Source organism: Elephas maximus, chromosome 3, assembly GCF_024166365.1.
Source record: "Elephas maximus indicus isolate mEleMax1 chromosome 3, mEleMax1 primary haplotype, whole genome shotgun sequence".
In the NCBI taxonomy this organism is placed as follows: Eukaryota; Metazoa; Chordata; class Mammalia; order Proboscidea; family Elephantidae; genus Elephas; species Elephas maximus.
The window spans coordinates 157,878,452-157,903,552 of record NC_064821.1 but is presented as its reverse complement, the minus strand read 5'-3'; the positions used below and the strand labels follow the sequence as shown (position 1 = coordinate 157,903,552).

Sequence of the window (25,101 nt, the reverse complement as noted above, 5' to 3'; positions counted from 1 at the left end):
GTAACAGTAGCGAGGCATCATCTAGTTCTTCCAGTCTCATGGCAAAGGAAGCAGCTGTACATGGAGGCATTTAGCCACATATTCTAGATCCTCCTTTTATTCCAACTCTTCTTTTCTCCCTGTTATTCCAGGCGAAAAGAGACCAATTCTTGTGACTTGAATGGGTATTTGCAAGCTTTTAATATTCCAGGCACTGCACCACGGAATTGGGAGGTAGTACAGAAGCACTAAACACATTATTAGGCCAATTAATTGGGATATCCCATCAAACCATGACCCTGAACCTCCAAACCACAACTTTTACAGCTGTACAGCTTACTGGCAGCAATTACAATAGTCGGCTGTACAGCCCTACCCTTAAGGTGATTTTTCCATCGCTGTTAACCCCCCTTTTCCACTTCCCTCCCACCCCTGGTAAGCACTAACAAACTTTGGTCTCTATATCTTTACCTATAGATCTGTATCTTTCTTGTCTTTTTATATAAATGAGGTTGTACAATATTTGTCCTTTTGTGATTGGCTTATTTCTCTCAGCATAATGTCTTCACGCTCCTTCCATACTGCAGCATGTGTCAAGATTTCATTTCTCCTACTGACCAAGTAGTATCCCATTGTATGTATGTTACATTCTGTTTATCCATACACCTGTCTGGTGTATGGGTTGTTTCCACCTTTTGGCTGTTATGAATAGTGCCGCAACGAACATTGGTGTACAAGTCTGTTTAAGTCTCTGCTTTCAAGCCTTCCAGGTATATACCTAGGAGTAGAGTTTCTGGGTCACATGGTAGTTCTATTTTTAGTTTTTTGAGGAACTGCTACACTATTTTCCACAGTGGCTATACCATTTTGCATTCCCACCAGCAATGGATAAGTGTTCCAATTTCCTCACATCTTTGCCAACATTTTTTTTTTTTTTAATCTTAGACATCCTAGTGGTAGTGAAATCATATCTTACTCTGGTTTTGATTTGCATCTTTCTGATGGCTAATGACACTGAGCATCTTTTCATGTGTTTGGTGGCCATTTGAATATCCTCTTTGGTGACATGTTTATTCAAGTCCTTTGCCCATTTTATGATAGGGTTATTTGTCTTTTTGTTGCTGTCAAAGTTTTACATATATTTTTGCTTATTAGATTCTTGTCACCTATAAGGCTTCCAAAGACTTTCTCCTAGTCCCATAGCTTGTCTTTTCACTTTTTTAAATTTTAATCGTACTTAGATGAAAGTTTATGGAGCAAATTAGTTTTTCATTAAACAATTAATACACGAGTGGTTTTGTGACATCGGTTGCCAATTCTGCAATGTGTCAGTCAATACCCTCCCCTTCTCGACCTCGGGTTCCCCATTTCCATTTGACCAGTTTTCCGGTCCTTCCTACCTTCTCGTCTTTACTTTTGGGCTAGGGTGTCCATTTACTCTCGTATACATAGTTCAACTACATGTGTTACTGTTTTTTATAATCCTGTCTAATCTTTGGCTGAAAGGTGAATTTCAGGAGCGACTTCAGTACTGAATTAAAAGGGTGTCGAGGTCTTTTCACTTTTTTGGTAAAGTCTTTTAATGAACAAAAGTTTTTAATTTTTTACTTAGGAATAAATCTAACCAGAAATGTAAAAGACCTATACAAAGAAAACTACGAGAGACTACTGCAAGAAACCAAAGGAGACCTACATAAGTGGAAAACATACCTTGCTCATGGATAGGAAGACTTAACATTGTAAAAGTGTCTATTCTAACAAAAGCCATCTACAGATACAATGCAATTCTGATCCAAATTCCAACAGCATTTTCTAATGAGAGGGAGAAACAGATCACCGACTTCATATGGAAGGGAAAGAGGCCCTGGATAAGTAAAGCATTACTGAAACAGATGAACAAAGTGGGAGGCCTCACTCTACCTGATTTTAGAACCTATCATACCACCACAGTGGTTAAACCAGCCTGGTACTGGTACAACAGATACATAGACCAATGGAATAGAATTAAGAATCCAGGCATAAATCCATCCACATATGAGCAGCTGATATTTGACAAAAGCCCAAAGTCAATTAAATGGGGAAAAGAGTCTCTTTAACATACAGTGGTGGCATAACTGGATATCCATCTGCAAAACAATGAAACAAGACCCATACCTCACACCATGCACAAAAACTAACTCAAAATGGATCAAAGACCTAAATATAAAAGCTAAAATGATAAAAGATCATTGAAGGAAAAATAGGGACAACGCTAGGAGCCCTAATACACGACATAAGCAGTATACAAAACATTACTAATGATGCACAAACACGAGAAGAAAAACGAGATAGCTGGGAGCTCCTAAAAATCAAACGTCTATGCTTATCCAAAGACTTCACCAAAAGAGTAAAAAGATTACCTACAGACTGGAAAAAAGTTTTTAGCTAAGACATTTCCGATCAGCGTCTGATCTCTAAAATCTACATGATGCTGTAAAAACTCAACAAATAACCCAATTAAAAAATGGGCAAAGGATATGAACAGACTTCACTAGAGAAGACATTCAGGTAGCTAACAGATACATGAGGAAATGCTCATGATCATTAGCCATTAGAGAAATGCAAATCAAAACTACAGTAAGATTCCATCCCACTCTAACAAGGCTGACGTTAATCCAAAAAACACAAAATAATGTTAGAGAGGTTGTGCAGAGACTGGAACACTTATACACTGCTGGTGGGAATGTAAAATGGTACAACCACTTGAAATCGATTTGGTGCATCCTTAAGCTAGAAATAGAACTACTATATGATCCAGCAACCCCACTGTTTGGAATATATCCTAGAGAAATAAGAGCCTTTACATGAACCTTTATATGCACACCCATGTTCATTGCAGCACTGTTTACAATAGCAAAAAGATGGACGCAACCAAGGTGCCCATCAATGGATGAATGGATAAATGAATTATGGTATATTCACACAATGGAATACTACACATCAATAAAGAACAATGAAGAATCCGTGAAACATTTCATAACAGGAAGAATCTAGAAGGCATTATGCTGAGTGAAATTAGTTGCAATAGGACAAATATTGTACGAGACCACTATTATAAGAACTGAAGTAGTTTAAACAGAGAAGAAAATATTCTTTGATGGCGAGTGAGGAGGGAGGGAGGGAGAGGGGTATTCACTAATTAGACAGTAGATGCAAACTATTTTAGGTGAAGGGAAAGACAACAAACAATACAGGAGAGGTCAGCGCAATTGGGTTAAACCAAAAGCAAAGAAGTTTCCTGAATAAACCAAAAGCTTCGAAGGCCAGCGTAGCAGGGGCGGGGACTTGGGGACCATGGTTTCAAGGGACATCTAGGTCAATTGGCATAATACAATCTATTAAGAAAACATTCTACATCTCACTTTGGAGAGTGGCGTCTGGGGACTTAAACACCGGCAAGTGGCTATCTAAGATGCATCAATTTGTCCCAACCCACCTAGAGCACACCAAAGACACAGGTAATTATGAGCCCAAGAAACAGAAAGGGCCACATAAATCAGAGACTACATCAGCCTGAGACCAGAAGAACTAGATGGTGCCCAGCTACAACCGATGACTGCCCTAACAGGGAACACAACAGAGAATCCCTGAGGGACCAGGAGAGCAGTGGAATGCAGACCTCAAATTGTTGTGAAAAGACCAGACTTAACAGTCTGAGACTAGAAGGACCTCGGAGGTCATGGTCCCCAGACCTTCTGTTAGCCCAAGACAGGAACCATTCCCAAAGCCAACTCTTCAGACAGGGGTTGGACTGGACTGTAAGATAGAAAATGATACTGGTGAGGAGTGAGCTTCTTGGCTCAAGTAGACACGAGACTATGTAGGCATCTCCTGTCTGGAGGGGAGATGAGAAGGCAGAGGGGGACAGAAGCTGGCTGAATGTACAGGGGGAAAACAAGGTAGAGAGGAGGAGCATGCTGTCACATTAGTAGGGAGAGCAACTAGGAGTATATAGCAAGGTGTATATAAGTTTTTATGAGATACTGACTTGATTTGTAAACTTTCACTGAAAGCACAATAAAATATTTTTTTAAGTTTTTAATTTTTATGAGGTCTCATTTATTTTTCTGTTTGTGCTTTTATTAAATAATCCACTGTTGAAAGCTAGGCCTGACCAGCATTGCCCCTGCTAAGAATTTTATGGTTTTAACTTGCACATTTACGTTATTAATCCATTTTGAATTTATTTTTGTGTATGGTGTGAGGCAAAAATCCTGTTTCATTTTCTCCATGTGGAAATCCAATTCTTCCAGTACCATTCACTGCAAAGACTCTTCTTTCCCCCCATCAATGGACTTAACACGCTTGTCAAAAATTAGTTGACCATAGATCTGTGGGTTTGATCCTAGACTCTCAATTCTCTTTCACTTGTCTATGTGTCTATCTTAAATATCAGTACAGGGCTGTTTTAATTACTGTAGCTGTATAAACCCACTGCCGTCAAGTCAATTCTGACTCATAGTGACCCTATAGGACGGAGAACTGCCCCATAGGGTTTCCAAGGAGTGCCTGGCAGATATGAACTGCTGACCTCTTAACCACTCTGCCACCAGTTTCCTGTAACTGTATAGTAAGTTTTAAAATCCGAAGTGTGAGTCCTCCTACTTTGTTCTTCCTTCTACTTCTGTAAAGAAAGTGATTGGGATTATGTTGAACTTATAGATTGCTTTGGGTAGTGGGTAGTGTTGATACCTTAATAATATTAAGTCTTCCAATCCGTGAACATGAAACATCCTTCCATTAAGTCTTCTTTAATCTCTTTCAGCAGTTTTATGGTTTTCACGCATAAGTCCTTCACATCCCGCGTTAGATTTATTCCTAGGTATTCTTTCTCTTAGATGTTATTATAAATGGAATTATTTCCCAAGTTAGGAAATTACTCCTTCAGATTTCTCATTGCTGGTATATCCAACTTATTTGTTTGTTGACCTTGTACCCTGCAACTTTGCTAAACTACCGTTACATTTAGGAGTTTTTTTTTTTTTGCAGACTCTTTGGGATTTTCTCCATATAGGATCATATCATCCACAAATAGAGGTAATTTTATTTCTTTTCCCATCTGGATAACTTTTATTTTTGCCTTATTGCTCTGGCTAGGACTTCTAATACCATATTGAATAGAAGTGTGCTGAGAGCGGGCACCCTTGTCTTATTCCTGATTTCAAGGGGAAAGCTCTGTCTTTCTCCATTAAGGATAATGTTGACTTTTCATACATGCCCTGAATCATACTGAGGAATTTCCCTTCTATTCCAATCTTCTTGAGGGTTTTCATCAAGAAACGGTGTTAGATTTTATCAAACACTTTTTCTGCATCCATCAAGATGATCATGTGGTTCTTTTCCTTTGTTCTATCAGTGCAGTATATTTGCTTTTCTAACACTGAACCATCCCTGCACTCCTGGAATAAACCCCTCTTGGTCATGTGGTTTGATTCTTTTAATACACTGTTGGATTCTATTTGCTAGTATTTTGTTGGAAATTCTTGCATCTATATTTCTAAGAGTTATTGGCCTATAGTTTTCTTTTCTTGTGGTATGTCTTTGTCTGATCAGGTCAGTTGTAATGTCCTCTCTTTTATTTTGGTTATTTGCATATTTTCTTTTGTCAGTCTAACTTAGAGTTTGTTAATTTTATTGATCTTTTCAAAGAACCAGCTTCTTGTTTTACTGATTTTATTTTTCTGTTTTTAATTTATTTCTGCTCTGATCTTTGTTATTTCCTTTCTTCTGGTAGGTTTAGGCTTAGGCTTAGTCTGCTCTTCTCTTTTTAGTTCCTGGAGTTGTTGAGTTAGGCTGTTGAGGTCTTTTTTCCTTTTTTAAGTATGCATGTATTGCTATAAGTTTCCCTCTGAGTACCTCCTTCACTGCATTCCATAAATTTTGGTATGCTGTGCTTTTATTTTCATTTGACTAAGAAATTTATTATTTCTCTTTTGATTTCTTCTTTGACCCATTGGTAGTTTAATAATGTGTTGGTAGTTTAATAACGTGTTTTTTAGTTTCCATACTTCTCTATTTTCCAGGTTTTTGTTTTATTTTTTCTTATTGACATCTAGCTTCACTCCACTGTGGCCAGAGAATATACTTCGTACAATTTCAGTCTTTTTAAATTCATCAAGACTTTCTTTGTGATCTAAAATGTGATCTTATCCTGAAGAATGATCCATGTGTACTAGAATAGAATGTATAATATGCTGTTTTGTGGTGGAGTGTTCTATATGTCTGTTAAGTCTAGTTGGTTTATAGTATCATTCAGGTCATCTGTTTCCTTGTTGATCATCTTTCTAGAATATTGAAAGTGGTAATACTGAGTCTCCAACTATTATTGTGGTACTATCTATTTCTTCCTTCATTTCTGTCACTGTTTGCTTTATATATTTAGGTGCCCTGTTGGGTGCATACATATTTATGATCGTTAGATCTTGATTAATTTACCCTTTTATCACTATATGTCCATCTTTACCTCTTCTGACAAATTTTGTCTTAAAGTCTACTTTTAAGATTGCCACCCTAACTCCTTTGGTTATTATTTGCATGGAATATTTTTTCCACCCTAACAATGAGAAGATCTTAAGGAAAAGAAGCATGTTGTTACTCAGTGTCTGACATTCAACCTTGACAAAACAGCATGTTATGCATTGTCAGCAAGTTGCCCAGTACGTCAGTGAGCATATTTATATCCATATATAATATATAGAAACTAAGCCATAAAAAAGGGGGTGGGGAAGAATAATAACACAAAAGGCTTCAGACCCTAAGAGAAACTCATGCCGGCATTTTAGTAGCAACTTGTTTTATTCAATTGTGAGCATATGTGTTTCTGCACACCTCAAGGATGGGTCTTTAGCCTTCTCATCACTTCAACTATCTTCATCAAATCTTCCAAATTGCTCACTTTTTTTTGCTCCCAACACTGCTTTAACAAGCTCCAGCTTCATTTTTCCAGCTAGCTGCTGGGCATCCCCAACCAGGTAACCTATAAAAAACCAAACCCACTGCCATCGAGTCAATTCTGACTCATAGAGACCCTATAGGACGGTAGAACTGCCCCATAGAGTTTCCAAGGCTGTAATCTTTATGGAAGCAGACTACCACATCTTTCTCCCCAGAGCAACTGGTTGGGTGGAACTGCCAATCTTTCAGTTAGCAGCCAAGCACTTTAGCCACTATAAAAAAAAAAAAAAAAAAAAAAAAAAAAACCATTGCTTGCCATTGAGTTGATTCCGACTCATAGTGGCCCTATAGGACAGAGTAGAACTACCCCATAGTTTCCAAGGAGCACCTGGTGGATTCAAACTGCAAACCTTTTGGTTAGCAGCTGTAGCACTTAACCACTACGCCACCAGAGTTTCCTTAGCCACCATAGATTCCTCAAATGTAATGTATTCAAACCCAAAAGTCATCTTTGCCCATCTCTCCATCCCAAAGCCATTCTTCTTGCTTACCTGTTAGTGGTAGTACCATCTCCCTAACCACTGACACTTAGGAACTGATTGTTCAGTTCCCACCCCCCATATCTAATCAATTGTTAAGTCCTTCAATGCTACCTTAATATTTTGCATATCCCCTCTTCTCTAGCCCTACTTCCTCTACCCTAAATGCAGTTTGTATTAGCTCCTGCCTAGAATTCTACCTATACTACTACAACATCTTTTATCTCCTCTAATAAATGGTAGACTCCTTGACTGAAGAATTCCTATCTGAGTCACTTGATAGTCTCAAAGGCCCTAGGGATGTTTCACCAACAGCTCTCCTGATCCCTAATCCTTCTCTTCTCCAACACATACAGATCTACCTACCTTCAGATTCATCGTCTTGATGCATATGTCTGACCAAGTCATTCCCCAGTACAACAGAATGAACACAGGCTTTGGAACCAAAAAGACATGAGTTTGATCCCAGCTATACCACAAAAAGCTACTTGACCTTGCATAATTACTATTATCTTCTCCAAGCCCTCACTTTCAGCAATTCTTTGAAGATGTATTGTTAGGATTAAGTGAGCTGTGTAAATCCCAAGACACTGTAGGCTTAATTTTTTCTTCTTTACACTGCTCAAAAAAACTTAACTCCCCATCAGCTATGGGACTAAGTCCAAACTCCTCAACCTGGCCTTGAAGGTCCCTCACTATCTCTCAATCTACCTTTCTCACCCAGTTTCCTACTCTACATGTTAGATGCCAAACTGTGTTTTATCTGCTTTGTTCACATGGCTCTTATCTTCCTAGAATGATCTTCCTTTCTCCCTGCTCCATCTAGTTATCCAAATTGTATCCATATTATAAAGCCTGAGCTAAAGTGCCACTTCCACTATTAGGCCTTCCATTATTGGTGAAAAATGCTTATTCTAATCTTAGATTCCCATTATTAAGGTGCTTATCACTACCTACACCTTGAGTTATGGATCTCCTCTACTGAATGTTTGATTCCTTGACTGAAGAATTCCTGTCTGATTCACTTGATATTCTCAAAGGCCCTGAGGATGTTTTGTACATAATATAAACCTAATTAATATTTGATGAATAAATGTAAACATATATAACAAAAAGAAAATAGCAAGTGCTGAGTAAATAAGTTTGCACGGCCTGAAGCCACATTCTTTTATGCATTTTCCCTCCCAGAGAGGGCCTTAGTTATTCCCCTCCCAAATTAAAAGGCAGTAGAAGACTATCAGCTCTGATTGCCATATCCTAACCATACCCTGGCCCCAGATCCAGTGGCATGCTGGAGCTGGTTCATGCTAGCTCACAAGAGCCAATTCTGCACCTCTCTTCTCAACTTTGCATTCAGTGACATCACATTGGTAGCTTGAAACCAGCCATGGTGGGATTATACCACAGAAATTTTCCAGAGATCCAGTCTATCAGTGCACCACTGCCCAGATCCCAAATTCTGCCTTGTTTTCTATAGGTTGCCCTACACATCAGGTCCCCAGGTGACATGGAAACTGGCCTCGCTATGCTTTCCAGTTTCTTACTGTCCCCCTCATGCACCTGGTGGGAAGTCAGGGAGATTAATGGAACTTTGAAGTCAGACTGGAATGAAGAATTGGATGGTTACATTGCTGAGTTTTCGGCTCTTCTAGTGCCTTACCTTTCTGTTTTGGGCCATCCCTCAGGTAGAACCCATAGCCATCACTGCCCTTCTTCATCTCCACAACCCGGGGCTGGTGGGGAAGCAGTTTCAAACTAGTTGTTTCTCTCTTGAACTGTATCTTCTGCTCACTATAGTGCTTGTCAGTTTTCTTGTCTACCAGTAGGAACACAACATGGCTTCCCGACTTCTTTACCTATAATACACACAGGTGAGGAACATCAACTCCTAAGAACAATGCTATGGAATAAGGAAGATTCTTCATAAAGGCACATAAGCTCTGAATTTAATGGGTAACACGGGATGCAAGGCCCAAGTTTAAGTTGCATCGTACTATGTCCTAACACCTAACTGCCATTTTATGTACCTTCACGTCTACAGTTGTTAAGGATGACCTCACCCATACAGATGCCACTGAACTCAAGTGAGAGCTGGAATTCAGAAACTCAGAGATGCTTAGGTAAAGGCTGAAACAGGAGTTTGGAAAAGAAAGTTAAGGGCCTACTTTAAAAAAAACCCTACTAAGAAGGCTGGTCAATTTTCAAGGTTCAATATGACCTCAAAAGAAAATCTCAGTGTTTTCCATGTGTCATAGAATCATGCTGGGACATAATATTTGGGGATAAATAATAGGGCTTCCAATGCTCTTCACACGTAGCTTTATTTCTACCACTACATTGGTTATCTTCCAGTTTATGTTAAAAGATTTATCTAGCATTGGCTCAACACTGGATTTATTATAAATTCGGAGGGGGCTCCCAATCAGGTACAAATAAAATCTAAAGTACAAAGCTAATGGTTGTTTAGATCATTTTTTCTTCAAGATTTCATTAGACTATCAAAGGCCTTATCCCAAACCCTATATTAACACTGCTTATAACCCTGGTGGCATAATGGTTAAGAGCTACGGCTGCTAAACACAAGGTCAGCAGTTTGAATCCACCAGGCACTCCTTGGAAGCCCTGTGGGGCAGTTCTATTCTGTCCTCCTATAGGGTCGCTATGAGTCAGAATCAACTTGATGGCAACAGGTTTGGTTTTTTTCTTGGTTTATAGCACTACTACAATTATGTTAAGTAAAATTATGCTGAAAGTAATTCAAAAACAGCTGTAGCAGCACATCCAACAGGAACTGCCAGAAATTCAAGCCAGATTCAGAAGAGGATATAGAACGAGGGATATCATTGCTGATTTCAGATGGATCTTGACTGAAAGCAGAGAATACCAGAAAGATACTTACCTGTGTTTTATCGACTATGTAAAAGCATTCGACTGTGAATTACAACAAATTATGGATAACATTGCAAAGAATGGAAATTCCAGAGCATTTAATTGTGATCATGTGGAATCTATACATAGACCAAGAGGCAGTTGTTCCAATAGAACAAAGGTATACTTCATGGTTTAAAATCAGAAAAGGTGTGTGTCAGGGTTTCATCCTTTTGCTATACTTATTCAACATGTATGCTGAGCAAATAATCTGAGAAGCTGGACTATATGAAGAACTCAGCATCAGAATTAGAGGAAGACTCATTAATAACCTACAATAGGTAGATGGCAGAGCCTTGCTTGCTGAAAGTGAAGAGGACTCGAAGCACTTACTGATGAAGATCAAAGACTACAACCTTCATTCAATATGAATTGGATTATATCTCAACATAAAAAAACAGATCCTCACAACATCATATTAAACAGAAAAGATTGAAGTTGTCAAGAATTTCTTTTTACTTGGATCCACAATCAACACCCATGGTAGCAGCAGTCAAGAAATCAAACTTCTATGCATTGGGCAAATTTACTGCAAAAGACTCCTTTTAAAGATGTCACTTATGAGGACTAAGGGCATCTGACCCAAGTCATAGTGTTTTCAATTGCCTCATCTGCATGTAAAAGCTGAGCAATGAATAAGGAACACCAAAGGAAGAATTGGTGTCTTTGAATTGTGATGTTGGTGAAGAACGTTGAGTATACCAGAGACTGCCAGAAGAACTAACAAGTCTGTCTAGATATTCCTCCCCTTATAAGCTTATTCTGGCCCCTAACATGCCAGTCTTCCTGATACTTACAATAAGGGTAGAGTGAAAGATGAGGAAAAAAATAAAAACAAGCACTCCTCCAGGGTGTACCTTTTGAACCACTTCCTTGTGGCTGGCATTTTCTACATTCTCTCCATTCACTTCAATCAAATGATCATCAGCTAGGACACCAGCTTTCATAGCCACACCTTGAGGTTTTATATCAGTCAGGTATACTCCCTTTTTACCTGGAAGAGGGCAGGCAGTAGACAAGTGTTACAATTCCATCACAGAGACAAACTAGAAGTTCAATAGTAAAGGATTTTCGCCCAATAATTTGAAATTAGAACCTCCAATTTTACAGCTAACTCAAATAGACCTTGGCTTCTCATCTAGAAATGCAATTATAGCTCTTAGCACAAAGCCTGACAGGTATTATTCAACTTGTGTTTGTTGATTTTAGAAGAATTTCTCATCCCAAGGAAATGCAAAGAAGGCATCTGAGGTGGCACTGGGCTCTTGAACCAGAAAGCACCAAAAAATGCCCATGTTGCATTATTGTGTCCTAGTCCCTTTCTTTACATTTGTAGAATTAGAAAGCATCTACTCCATTCCCTCCTCTTTAATTAAGTACTATGACCAACCAGGAAACCCTGGTGGCATAGTGGTTAAGTGCTACAGCTGCTAACCTAAAGGTCGGCAGTTCAAATCCACCAGGCACTCCTTGGAAACTATGGGGCAGTTCTACTCTGTCCTACAGGGTCGCTATGAGTCGAAATCGACTCGACGGCAATGGGTCAACGGGTTTTATGACCAACCATTACACACCAATGCAGTCAATAAATTTCACTGATACAAGCTAATGAGAGTGGAGGCACAGGAGGGAAGGGACAGCATACAAACATACGGTCTGTCTGGATTCCTAGCTGGTATGATTTAGGTGCTTCTTAAAGAAATGCTGTCAATTCTTTCAAGATTTTAATATTTCAATCCAAGAAAAAGATAGATTCATAATGACTAGCTCAATCATTTGTAAGGAATATAGTAACTTTAAAACTCTATTTCCTTAACAAGGTAATAGGAGAAATGTTAAGTGTTTATGTTTTTTCCATGGAGAAAACATTTTCTTCATAAGACTAATCTAACCCATTCACTATGTAAATTATCACAAGAGCCAAATGAGTAGAATCTGAATTATGATTTTTTTAAACCATTTAGTGATAATGGCCTTCTAGGAAATGCCAACTTATCCTTGACCACCTACCCCAATGTGTGTAATAACTAAAAAACTTAAGTACTTTTTATAGCTAGTTTACAACTCTTGCAACAAGTTAAATGAGCTTTGAAAATTATTTTATGTTTCCCATTGGTCTGCTCTTTATCACTTAAATCACGACTACCTCCTCCAAAGTCTCTTAGAGGTGGAACCAACAGTTCAACATAGTTCCTCTGGTTCCAGCCTACATCCCAGAGAAACCATTATAGAACTATGGTCAAATGAGCACAGGTCGGTCTGTACTCTCTGAAATTCTGGAAAGAGCTTCTAGTACTTTCTGCTGGTTAGAGTTTCTCAAGCCACTATGCACCTCTCAGCAGGTGGTCAGAGAAGCACCTCAGAACAGGTGAGACTGGGCCACAGCTGAGGATACTATGCAGTGTCACAGTAGGGTGTAGATTTTTGCAGTATCCCTAGCACATATAGTGTCTGACACATCAATAGGTACTCAAGACCTTACTGAATAATTGAACAGCCTGGGCACTGAGGGATGAGAAGTGATACCAGTCTCACTCAAATGTAGCTATTATAAAGAACCCCCTTTTTCTTGTTTCTTATTTCCCATTCTCCCCTGTATCCTCACCCTAAAGAAACTAGAGAACAATGAGGAAGCACTAACCCTCTGGCCTCAAAGGCTCAGCAGGACAAAGTAGGGGATAGGAGTACCCAGCACCCCTCCACTGCTGCCAAATGTCCAGACCCTCATTGGCAAGGGAAAGGGCAGGGAGGAAGGTAGAAAACTGCCATCGATAGCCATAGCAACTGAGAAGTTAGTCAAAGGAAAGTCATTAACTGATAACATCTTTCTTCTGGGAAGTTGGTTGTCCATCCCCACCCTCAAAGCTCACCTTGGACAGTTTTCAGAGAGAAGCCGTAGCTGTTCCCCTCCTTCACCAGGTAGCACAACCGAGGCTGGGTCCACATCTCTGTTCCACCATTCCTCACAGGAGGCAGCTCTTTATCACTCAAACCTGGCTCCTGACTTTGACCCAACTCCTTCAAGTCTATTTGTTTTTTAACAGCTCTCTCATACGAATCCCCATCCAGAACTAATAAAGTCACAGAATTCCCACTCTTTCTGACTAGATCCACAACCTAGGATGAAGGAAGAAAAGCATAACATTAACCAATAAGCTTCTATCAACTGCCAAAGGGAAATGCTCACCATTGGCCCTTGGGATTATGACAACTGACCCCTGACACCCAAATAGTAAGAATATAGCTCACCACCACCCTAATGCTCCCGAGATCTAGGTGCAGATTAGGCTGGGCTTCTGTCACTGTTAGAATCTAGAATGTGGCCTAACTGTAGCCTGGAGGGCCCTTACAAAGGCTAGTCCATTCTGGAGATAAATGCTGCCCTAGAGCATAATAGGTCCTCCCGGGTCCACAGTGACAGTGACAGCAAGGTGTAATAAAAAGAACACCCACTTGGAGTCAGGCAGAATTGGGCTCAAGACCAGCTCCCCCCCCCCACACCATATATTCACTACATGAGCATATTAGCAAGTTGAACCTCTACTTTATCTGTGAAATGGTAATATCTACCTCACAGGATTATGAGTAAGGATTTAACAAAATAATGAATATGAAATTGCCTAACAGTTCCTGGCATATAGCAAGCATGCAGTGCATGTTAGAGTTAACATTATTCAAAGCTAGGAGTATTTTCTACAGTTCTTGGTTAATTGTAGTAGAGTTGTTTGACAGCAGAAGATACAAAAATAAAGGTGGCCTGCCTTGCCAGCAAAGGCCAGGAAAGGACCAAGCCCCACTGGCCCCAGAAACTATACCCAACAGAGAAGATGTGGGGCTGGAGAGATTCTGGAAGGAGAATCCCGAATATCTCATTTACCTGCATATGCTCTTCCTTGTCCACAAAGACACCATTGATCCTAAGAACTCTGTCTCCATCCTGGAGGCCGGCCTCTTCTGCTGGGCTACCCTTCTCAACCACTCGGACCAGGTGGCCATCAGTATCCTTCTCAATTCGCAGGAAGAAACCATAGCTTTGCCCTTCTTGTTTGGAGAGCTTACATTCTCGGGGGCTGAAGGTGGAGGCCATTTCTGTGATGAAAAACAAGTGAGTAAGTCCATGGGAAATAAAGTCTAATTGGAATGAGAACTCCATCCTTTATTTCTTTTAATTCTATTCTTCCAATCACACCAAAATCTAGAATACTTGGGTAGCAACATTGAGGATATAGAAGGTCACCTTACAGGCCTTGCTAACGACTTCCAAATCTATTTCCCCAAGTATAATCCTTTCACTTGATTTTCAGACCCATGTACTCAACAATGCTAGATACAGATGCTTCAATTTCAATGGCCCCCAAATCCAACTCCTTTTTCATCCCTGACCTAAAAGAAGTTAGGTTCAAATACATTATCCAAAGAAATTTGGGAAGGCAAAACCAAAAACCAAACCTGTTGCTGTCAAGCTAATTCTAACCCATGGCGACCCCATGTGTGTCAGAATAGAACTGTGTTCCATAAGGTTTTCAATGGCTGTAATCTTAAAGATCCCCAGGCCTTTCCTTCCACAGTGCCACTGGGTAGATTCAAACCCCAACCTTTGATAGCCAAGCACAAAACATTTGTGCCACCCAAGCCCACTTTTATTCAAATAGTTTTCAGAGCCTATCAAGTTCTGGACATTGAGGATAAATCAAGATAGACCCATACCTTGCTTCATGTATCAGGGAGAACAAAATTGCACTTTTACAACAATATGTAGTAAATGTTATGCTAGGGAAGAATAGAGCAATAAGGAAGAATATAACCAGGGGCCTTGGGAGTAGGGAATGGGGGCAGGAAGAAGTAGGAATGACTTCTTGGAGGAATGACTTTTCTAACACCCAAAGGATTAGCAGATGTGAGGAAGGGTGGGACCAGAAGACCTCAGGCAATAAACAAACAGAAGCCAGGCCTCAGAGCTGGCCTGCTGCATTGGAGATACAGTAGAAAAGTGGTTTCACAGGACCCTGAAGAAACCTGTAGTGGTTTCTAGTTAGAGCAGAGTAGGGATGCCCAATAGAGAAAGGATTCCTGTGGCCAAGTCAGATTCTCCTTTCTGAAACAGCTTCCACTCCCATCCATCCCGTCCCATCCCTCCAGTTGCCCCATTGCAGAAGGTTCTGTGCCATAGGAGGATGACAGGACAACTGTGAAAACCAATAGCCGGGGCTTTGGCACCCAGTTATCACTAAGAAGACTCCTGCCAGTGCCCACGAGCCCTCCTAGCTCAAACATTTTTCTTTCATAGGATAATCAGAATGGGGGCCCGGACAGAAAGAGGCTGATATAAAACAGAGAGCCTCAGAGCAGAAGGCTAGACTCTGCTCACTAAGCTGTCTGTAAGGCACATGACCGTGTTCCCCATCAGTAAATCAGAGGAACAAATCATCTGTCCCTTCCCTCCTGGACAGGAACAGGATGACCACACGAAATGTGGGGGCTGGGTGAAGAGTAGGCAGCAAAGTGTGCCAGACTCCCTAAGAAGCCACCCATGGTGACTCAACATAGCCATCTCTGACTTTGGTGCCCACAGAGACACACAGTACTAACCTGGTAGAAAGCCTCTCGCCATTCCTGCAGTCTCAGCAAAGCCTGGCAGCCATACTGCCAGTGGCATGAATGACTAAGCAGCCAAGAAAACAAACACAGACAATTTTTGAAGTGATCTCTTACTAAGGGTTCAGGACCTGAGCCCTCCCTGAGTATCAAGGGAGAAGGAAAGTAGAGCCACACCTGCCAGTGGTCATCGCCCAACCCCGCGGGACAGTTCAGTATCGAGAGGCATGAGCAGCCACCAGGAAAATGCTGCTCTGTGAGAGAAAAGGGGACAGTATGTAGTTAGTGGAGAGTCCCTATGCATCACAACAGAATATCATTCAATATTGTGCTAGGAAATAAGCACTCTAGGTTGGATGGCACTCAAAATACACAGTGGCCACAGCAATGGGCTTGAGCTACCAAGGATCATGAAGATGGCACAGGACCACTCATCATTTTGTTCTGTTGTACATGGGGTTGCCATGAATCAGAGTAGACAGGAGAGCAACTAACAACAGGGCATCACCAGAGCCGGGTTTCCTCACATGCAGCACCTATTTATGGTCTGCTCTGACTCCCTGATCTTTTCTCTTTCTGCTGCTTATGCAGGCTTCAGTTCTGTTTTCCAGCTTGAATCTATAACTACGCTCAAGCTTACCTTTTCCCCACCAGCTCTTAATTTTATAGCGCTAAAAAACTTGGGGGAAAAGAAGGCCTTCTTAAATTTGGGGGTAATTAAAAGGAAACCTCATCCAAATCCTACAAGATTTAAATTATGTCCTGGCTAGTAATCAAAATTAGTCTCAGTCTGGATGCTTCGCTGAAACCTGTCCACGCTAAGTGACCCTACTGGTATTTGAAATAATGATGGCATAGCTTCCAGCATTATAACAACATGCAAAATACCATGGTAATAAAACGAAGTAGAAAGACAGGCTGCAAATTAGCCGCTGAAAATCCTATGAATCATAACAGAATATTACCTGATAGAGTGCTAGAAGATGAGCCCAGTAGATTGGAAGGCACTCAAAACACACAGCGGCCACAATGATGGACTAGAACGTACCAGCAATCAAGAAGATGGTACAGGACCAGGCAACGTTTTGTTCTGTTGTACTTGGGGTTGCCATGAGTCAGAGCTGACTCGATGGCGGCTAACAATTATCAGAATTAAGTCCATTAGATGCTATTGTTTTCATAAAGAGATGAGGCTGTTTGTGAACAAAATACAGATGTTCATTTCTTAGGAACGCACTCTAAAATTCATCTTTCTCACACCCTTCTGTGTCAGCCACACACTCTTACTTTCTTTCTCCGTAGACTGAGGATCAAGTAATACCTCCTAATAGGATGATAGTCCTGTGCTTGAGGAGGGGGAGAAGCAAAGGTATCCTGTGTCCCGCTCCCCACCCTAGCCATGTCTCACTAGAGACCTAAAAGCCCAACACACAAGGAAACACAAACTGCTGTTACATGGCAAAATTTCAATTTGTCTCTTTTGCTTGTTTTACATTTTTAAAAGCTATACAGTAATCACTGGAATCTGCACTTAGGGCTTTGAAGCCTCGGGCACTCAAGTCGGAGTTTCTTTTCATATCTGTGGTTAAAGCCCAGAGAATTGGAGTTATTTTGCATCGATAAGAATATTAAGATACTATCGTTCCGGTTGAAACAGCTACTGCTCTGAGCCCCCAACTGCCTCTTGCCCCCACTGTCTTCCCCACAACTCAGCTGCTCAAAGGTTAATAACGGTGTCCATCAATTGGTCAGTACCAGATCACAAATTAACAGCCTAATTCAACTCCAGGAACTAGAAAGAGTAAACTAAGCCCAAACCTGCCAGAAGAAAGGAAATAACAAAGATCAGAGCAGAAATAAAATCAAAAACAAAAAAAATAGAATCAGTAAAACGAGAAGTTGGTTCTTTGAAAATATCAATAAAATTGACAAAACTTTAGCTAGGCTGACAAAGAAAAGAGATGCAAATAACCAAAACAAAAAAGGGGACATTACAACTGACTTCGATATAAATAAGGAGAATTATGACAGAATATTATGAACCACTGTATGGCAACAAACTGGATAACCTAGATGAAACGGACACATTCTTAGAAGCACACAACCTACCCAAACTGACTCAAGAGGAAATAGGAAGTCTCAACAGGCCCACAACAAAGTGAAGATATTAAATCAGTGATCAAAAACCTCCCAGCCAAAAAAAAATTCTAGACCAAAGGCTTCACTGACATTTAGGGAAGAATTGACACAAATAGTCTTCCAAAAGAGAGAAGAAGGAATACTCCCTAATTTATTCTATGGCACAAACATAACCCTGAGACTTAAACCAGATAAAGACATCACAGTAAAAGAAATCTACAAACCAGTATCTCTTATGAATATAGATGCAATAATCCTCCAAATACTAGCAAACAGAATCCAACAGCATATTAAAAGAGTTATACACCATGACTGAGTGGGATCTATTCCAGGAATACAGGGATGGTTCAACACTAGAAAATCCATCAACATAATATACTTATCAATAGAACAAAGGAAAATAACATGATCATCTCAATGGATGTAGAAGAAGCATTTGATAAAATCCAATACCTTTTCTTAATGAAAACCCTAAAGAAGATTGGAATAGAGGGGAAGTTCTTCAATATGATTCAGGGCATATATGAAAAGTCAAAAGCCAACATTATAATTAATGGAGAAAGGCTGAGAGCTTTCTCCCTGAAATCAGGAACAAGACAAGGGTGCCAACTGTCACTGCTTTTACTCAATATTGTATTAGAAGTCCTAGCCAGAGCAGTAAAACAAGAAATAAAAAGGTATCCAGATTGGAAAAGGAAGTAAAATTGATCAGTGCCCACACCAAACTAATTTTAATACCCTCAGCAGTTACCAATAATGAAATCTGACTAAAAGCCCAAAACTTGATGTCACAACAGACCCTAGGGGCCCCAAAACTCTTGTTTCTTTTGCCATCTTGCAGAAAGACAATTTACCTAGAAGTCAAAAGAGCTGGGCTCTGGTCTAGCTCAAGTGCTGGTTCGATCTAGTCCAAATCTTATTGTTACCCTGGCCCCTAAATCAGGGCAGGTATCAGTCACTTTAGCAAAACTCCATCACCATTCCATGATGTGGAAGCCTGGACTCTGGAACACAGGACCTAATTATGAAGAATCTTTGTATTTGAGGATCTAAACCAAAAAACCAAACCCATTGCCATCAAGTCAATTCCAGCTCATGGCATCCCCAAGTGTACCAGAGTAGAACCGTGCTTCATAGGGCTTTCAAAGCTCTGACTTTTGAAAACAGATTGCCAGGCATTTCTTCCTAGGCACCTCTGGGTGGGTTTGAACTGTCAACCTTCCAGTTAGTAGTTCAGTGCTTAACCATTTGTGCCACTCAAGAACTCCGTGTATTTAAGGATACTATTTCTCATTTCTTCATCTCCACCCAATCTTCTGCTTTCTGAGAAAAATCCCTGGATCAGACCCCTACAGGAACAGAAATGTAACTAGCGACAGCCTATGAACTTCCATAGCATCAGATCAGCAACCACCTGAAGCTAGAGTCCATTAAGTTTCCAGCAGACTTTATTTACCAGTTCCAACAGCCAAAATACCGAAAATGAAAGAAAGCTATAACCAATTCTGAGTTCTAGGAAAAAAATTAAAAATCAATACTTGACAACAAAATTTCTTGACTGTGAGAAAGAAAGAGCTTGGCTGGTGGACAGGAAAGGCTCAGAGGTGAGAACCAGGGAGTTTTTTTTTTTTTTTAATTCGGTCTTAATTATTAATCATGTTGATCACACCTTTAGACTCCTCTTCCTTTCTTCTAAAAGGATTAGATTATTGCTACCAGGAAATAGAATGGTCAAGAAGAAAAAAAAGGTATGTTTTAGAAGTTAGGAAGGTGAGATAATCACCACAAAGGAGGTTTGTATGGATGTGGCCAGAGAAGAAAGGACTGAAGCCACTGGACTATTTCTTTCCAGGAAAGCAATAGCTGGTGAGACCCAGGGAACTTCTCCAAGCCCAGGGCAAGGCAAGCTTTCTCAGCTCCCAACCAGCCAATCGATGACCCTGAGTCAACACCCCTTTTCCCCGCCAGCTCCTTTGTACAGAGTTGGAGACCTGAGCTGGAGGCTGGTCCTGAAGGGATTAGGGCTTCATAAATGAAACCCAAACAGCAGGAAGGGCTCAGTTTAGTTGACCAAAGCTGAGAGTTAATGTCTCATTTTCCCCTCAGTTTGCATGTCTGGGGCTAGGTGCTATAGGAATTTCCTCAGCAGGGCTGTCCCAGCCTATATTGGGCTTCTTGGGGAAGGAGTGAGACTCCATGTCAATTGGTCCTGATGTCAGTGGGCTTATGGTGAAGCCTGCCTGCTCCATCAGGCTGAGCATCATACAGGCTTCTGTTCTAATTTATATACGTGAAAATGTCCCGTTGAAGAACATCAAGGGTATGAATGCTCATAAGCCTACCCAGGGAAGGGGGAGGGGGTAGGGAGACAACAGGTGACAGGGACAGTTGGATGTGGGGGTGTACACATCTACCAGTGATCTTAGGTAAAGATGCACATGCAAATTAGAAAAAGATGGAAGTACATTAAAGTAATCAACCAGTTACCATCAAGTAGATTCTGACTCATGGTGACCCCATGTGTGTCAGAGCATAACTGTGCTCCTTAAGATTTTCAATGGATGATTTTTTAAAGAAAATCACCATGTCTTTCAAGGTGCTTCTGGGTGGACTCGAACTCCCTACCTTTGGGTTAGCAGCAGAGCACATTAACCCTTTGCACCGCCCAAGGACACAACACATTAGAGATCTTAAAACCACTTCACTCGTCAAAAACCCATTCAAAATATTTGAGTCTCAAGGTCAGTGGGACCCTAATAAGAACACAAAGTGTTTCTCAAGTACAAAAGTGAATACAGTGTTCTCTGAAACCCTGCTCTGAGGCAGAGAGTTACTTGTCTAATTCCTGTGAAGGAATTCTGAAGCTCCTATACACCAGATAAAACACAGACCAGGAAAAGGCAAACCCCTCTGAGGGAGAAGAAATGGCAGCTCCTTGAGAAGTTAGCAAGAATTACAGAATCTCCATCTCTTCAATCCTGGGAGTTGTCCAGCCATGTCCCCAGCACCATCTGGTTTCATCTGAGTGAACAGATGGACAGTTGAAATAGTGTTAAGTCTATAGACCATCAGATGATACTAGCAACAATATCATGTTATTGCTTGAAAACTCACTACATTATTATTAATCCTCACAATCACTTTACAAATTTAGTTCTCAATCCTGGCTGTCCCTTGGAATCATCTGTAAAGCTTTATAAAAATAGGTGCTTGGGCCACACCTCAGATCTACTGACTTGGAATCTCAAAGTTTGAAACCTAAACATGAGCATTTTTAGAATCTCCCGCTGGTTTCTTACATAACTAGTGCTTAAAACTGCCCTGTGCTGCCCCTAACTCTTCTCTCCCCTTCAGTCTTTGGAGAACTCTCTCATGGGTCACAGAAGAATGTCAACATTGGGTGAACTATTAACAGCCACAGCCACCCAGAGCTCATCTTCACTCAACGAGAAAAGCCAAGGTGTTGGCCTAGTTAGAAGAGGCCCTTGGCCACCCTATGCAGTCCTGAAGACCCGGCTCTGTCCACAACCAAGGCCCCGGGCAACAGTGTAGGAGTGTGTGGCAATCTAAAGCTGGTGACTTGACCTTCTGTGAGGTCAAATCCTGAGCCAGGCAAACTTAGAATCAAGCAGATGTAAACAACCTTTAGCAAATTCCATGGGTTTTTTATCTTATGGAAGAGTCTAGAAGGAACCCTCACCCCCAAACCTAACCATGTTGAGAGAGATCATTTCTCCTCCCCCACTACCTATGGGTAGAGTCCTGAGATCCATTCAAGTCTAAGTCCCTGCCAGTCATCCTTCAATCTTACTAGTCTGCCTTCAAGTCTACCAATCATCCTGTGAACCGAGAAAGAGAGAGACGCTTGCCAGCTCTATTTTGCAGTTTCTTGCTCCCTACCAACAACTTCCTCCCCATTAGTTCCTTCACATACCGTGCTGGAACTATACAGTCTATGCTAGGGTCCTGAACATAAGTCCTTCAACTTCCCACTAAACTTCAAGAACATGTATTACCTTAGACTTTATCTCATTTGTTTATGCCACAAATGTTAACCCCCCACATATGCAAACACTGTTAAGTTGTTGATGGGATAAAGTGAACAGTCACCCCTATTCTCAAGGGACGTTATGGTTGAATAGTAGCGAAGGAAAGTTTTAGAACAAAAATGTCTACCACTATAAGCAGAGTATAAATACCATAATAGCTACAGTATGGGCAAATTAAGGAAGGCTTCATGAATTAGGTGGGATAGGATTTGGACCTCAACAACAGATGGGTAGGATTTCAACAGGTACAAAAGTGGGAAGGGAATATTTTAGACAAAGAATAATGTGAACATCAAGGCATGGAGGTGGTAAACTTCTTCAGCATGGTCAAGGGAGAACTTAAAACCCATCGTAGCTGGAGGACAGCCAACAAGGGGAATCATGGGTGACAAAGGCCTTGAATACTAGTCCAAGGGATCAGGCTTTAATTTAGTGGTCAGCAGGCACCACTCAAGGAATGACAGGATCATAGTTGTGCTGTAAGAATGGTAGGCGGGATAGACTGGAACAAAAAAACACTGGAAGGAATCAAAGAGGCTGTTGTAATCATCCTACATACACACACACACACACACACACACACACACACACACACACACACAAAATAAAGGGCCTGACCCAGGGCGGTAGCCAGGAGAATAGAACAGCTGGTGGGGGAAGAAGGAAGTAGAGGAGACTAAGCGACAGGTTGTACTGGCTCTTCAACAGGGCTTCAAACTGGTTCAGTCATGTCTGAATTTGGGTGATCCAGAACCATTAACTGGAATGGGAAAATTATGGGTTGAAGCTCTGAAACGGGAGCCTTTGAGGAAGCATAGTGAGCTCTTTCAGGAGCCTGATGCATGAGATTGGATTATTGCCAGGACTGAGGAGTATGATACACATTCAAAGGGGCATGGTCGGCCATCACCTTTGAGCCAGGCACCACTGTTTCCAACTATACGCAGAATCCAACGGGCAAGACATTTAGTTACTATGCAACACACATGTTGCCCTTGTGTTCTATGAAGAAAATTAAGTTTCTAGCAGGGCTTCAACCCATAATTTTTATCATTCCAGTTTTGGTCCCCATTCACCCAAATTTTAAAAATTGGGCCTGATCCTGTGTCACTTCCTCGGCTATGACTGGACCAGGAAGAACTGGATTGAAGCCCTGCTCTTCAAACCTGTTCTCTCAGACAGGACAGGTATAACGACACAGATGTTTGGAACATTTATTTACACTGACCACGATAAGTATTCATGACATGCAAAAGGTCTTGGACACCCAGTTGGCGTCAGAGCCCATAGGTTCATGTTATTCTTCCTAATTACTGTTTTCTTTCTTCACATGTAGTTTTTTCCACTATGGTTTCACTGATGCAAGGAAGGCGCTACTGTTGCAGAGTGCCTCATGCCCAGTTAAGTCTTCTGCGGGCACAGCTCAATTTGAGCGCAAGTGTTTTGGCAAATCTCAGTCCTAGGGTTGCCAAGAATACCATGTCATTCTGCAGTCACCTTAATCTGTCTGCTTTTCCATAAGGGCTGGTCATATTATTTTCTCTGGATTTATTACTCTAGCTGCTTTTTCTACTAAGCAATGTGATACCTTTCCCACCTTTCTCATCTCAAGCCCTAGACTCCTCTTTTGAGTAATGCTGCCCACCTGATGGCATGTTGGAAAGGGAAGGAGTTAAAGGAAACTGAGTTCAAGCCTTGGTGCCTGAGAAAAGAGAGATCCCATTAAAAGATGATGTCATCCCAAGGAATGACATGGCAAAATCAGTTTGGGATAGGTCTAAATCTGGACTTGGCATAATACCCTGCAGGCAGTGATAAGTGTGGGCCTAGAGATCAGGAGATGTTGAACTAGAGGCCAGATGTGAAGCTATCTGCACAGCAGGGCTAGTTGAAGCCCATGAGTGAGACTATGAAAGGAAGAGAGTCAGGTGACAGGAAGATTAAGTCAAGAAAGAATAATAAATCAGAAACCTAAGATTTTACAGGGTAGGCAAAACTAAAAGAATTCAGGGTAGAGAGACTAGTTAAAAATGCCAAATGATGCCAAGAGGTAAAGAGAATGAAAACAGAAAACACCACTAAATTTAGAAAATAGAGATCCAGGCCAGATGGAGGAGCAAAACCAAAAAAAAAAACAAACCCATTGCCGTCAATTCTCACAGCAACCCTACAGGACAGAGAACTGCCCCATAGAGTTTCCAAGGGGCGCCTGGTGGATTTGAACTGCCAACCTTTTGGTTTGCAGCCATAGCACTTAACCACTACGCCACCAGGGAGTGGATAGTAAATAACAGAGGTAATAAATACAGATACATCTTAGAACACATAAATGAGAGAACTGGAAAGCAGCTTGACTCCAGGGTTAATGGATGGTCTTAAACATTAAGAAGACTGTCAGCATGTGTCTGCAGATCAAGAGATGATATGAAAAGCATAGAAAATGGGGTTAGCTTCAATGAGGTAGAATACCTCTTCTACTGGGGCAGTAGCGAAGTGGAGAAATTGCAGTGAAGGGAAAAAGAAATTTGCTTACATCAGCTTTAAACTATCCTACAAAGTAGGCGAGACAAATTAGGAATTTAGAGAACATGGAGCACCAAGTATCACACCAAAATATTCACTGGGCCAGACAGGTAAATACGTGACATGGGCTGGATGAGGCCTCTGTACTAGCTGTTACTTTCAGCCAGGACAAAAACTGCCATGAGGAGACCAGTGCGTATGCCAGATCTTCAGATTTCTCAAGAGAAGCTGGAAATCTAGATTTATGTAAACTGTCCCCATTTTCCAACATTTAGACAGATATTCTAAACTTTTCAGGAACACTACATAGATCAAACAGAACTGAATCCCCAGGCTGGCAGTTTGCAACCAGACAAAAAGATCACCAATAGCCACAGGGTTGTTTCCCCACAAAGACCTAATGAATAGAATAAAAA

The 25,101-nt window shown here is 41.0% G+C and overlaps 1 protein-coding gene across 4 annotated transcripts in view; it reads right to left on the bottom strand.

The window, feature by feature from the left end:
* Nucleotides 1–25,101, bottom strand: part of PDZK1 (PDZ domain containing 1) — a 55,327-nt gene that overhangs the window by 14,674 nt on the left and 15,552 nt on the right. For all 4 annotated transcript variants that reach the window (XM_049879881.1, XM_049879883.1, XM_049879884.1 and 1 more), the window contains exons 4-7: nt 14,257–14,468; nt 13,250–13,496; nt 11,237–11,373; nt 9,112–9,307 (exon numbers count right to left, since the gene is read on the bottom strand). In XM_049879881.1, coding sequence (XP_049735838.1) covers nt 9,112–9,307; nt 11,237–11,373; nt 13,250–13,496; nt 14,257–14,466 — 790 coding nt within the window. In that variant the 5' untranslated portion in view covers nt 14,467–14,468. The remainder of the gene's footprint in view (nt 1–9,111; nt 9,308–11,236; nt 11,374–13,249; nt 13,497–14,256; nt 14,469–25,101) is intronic.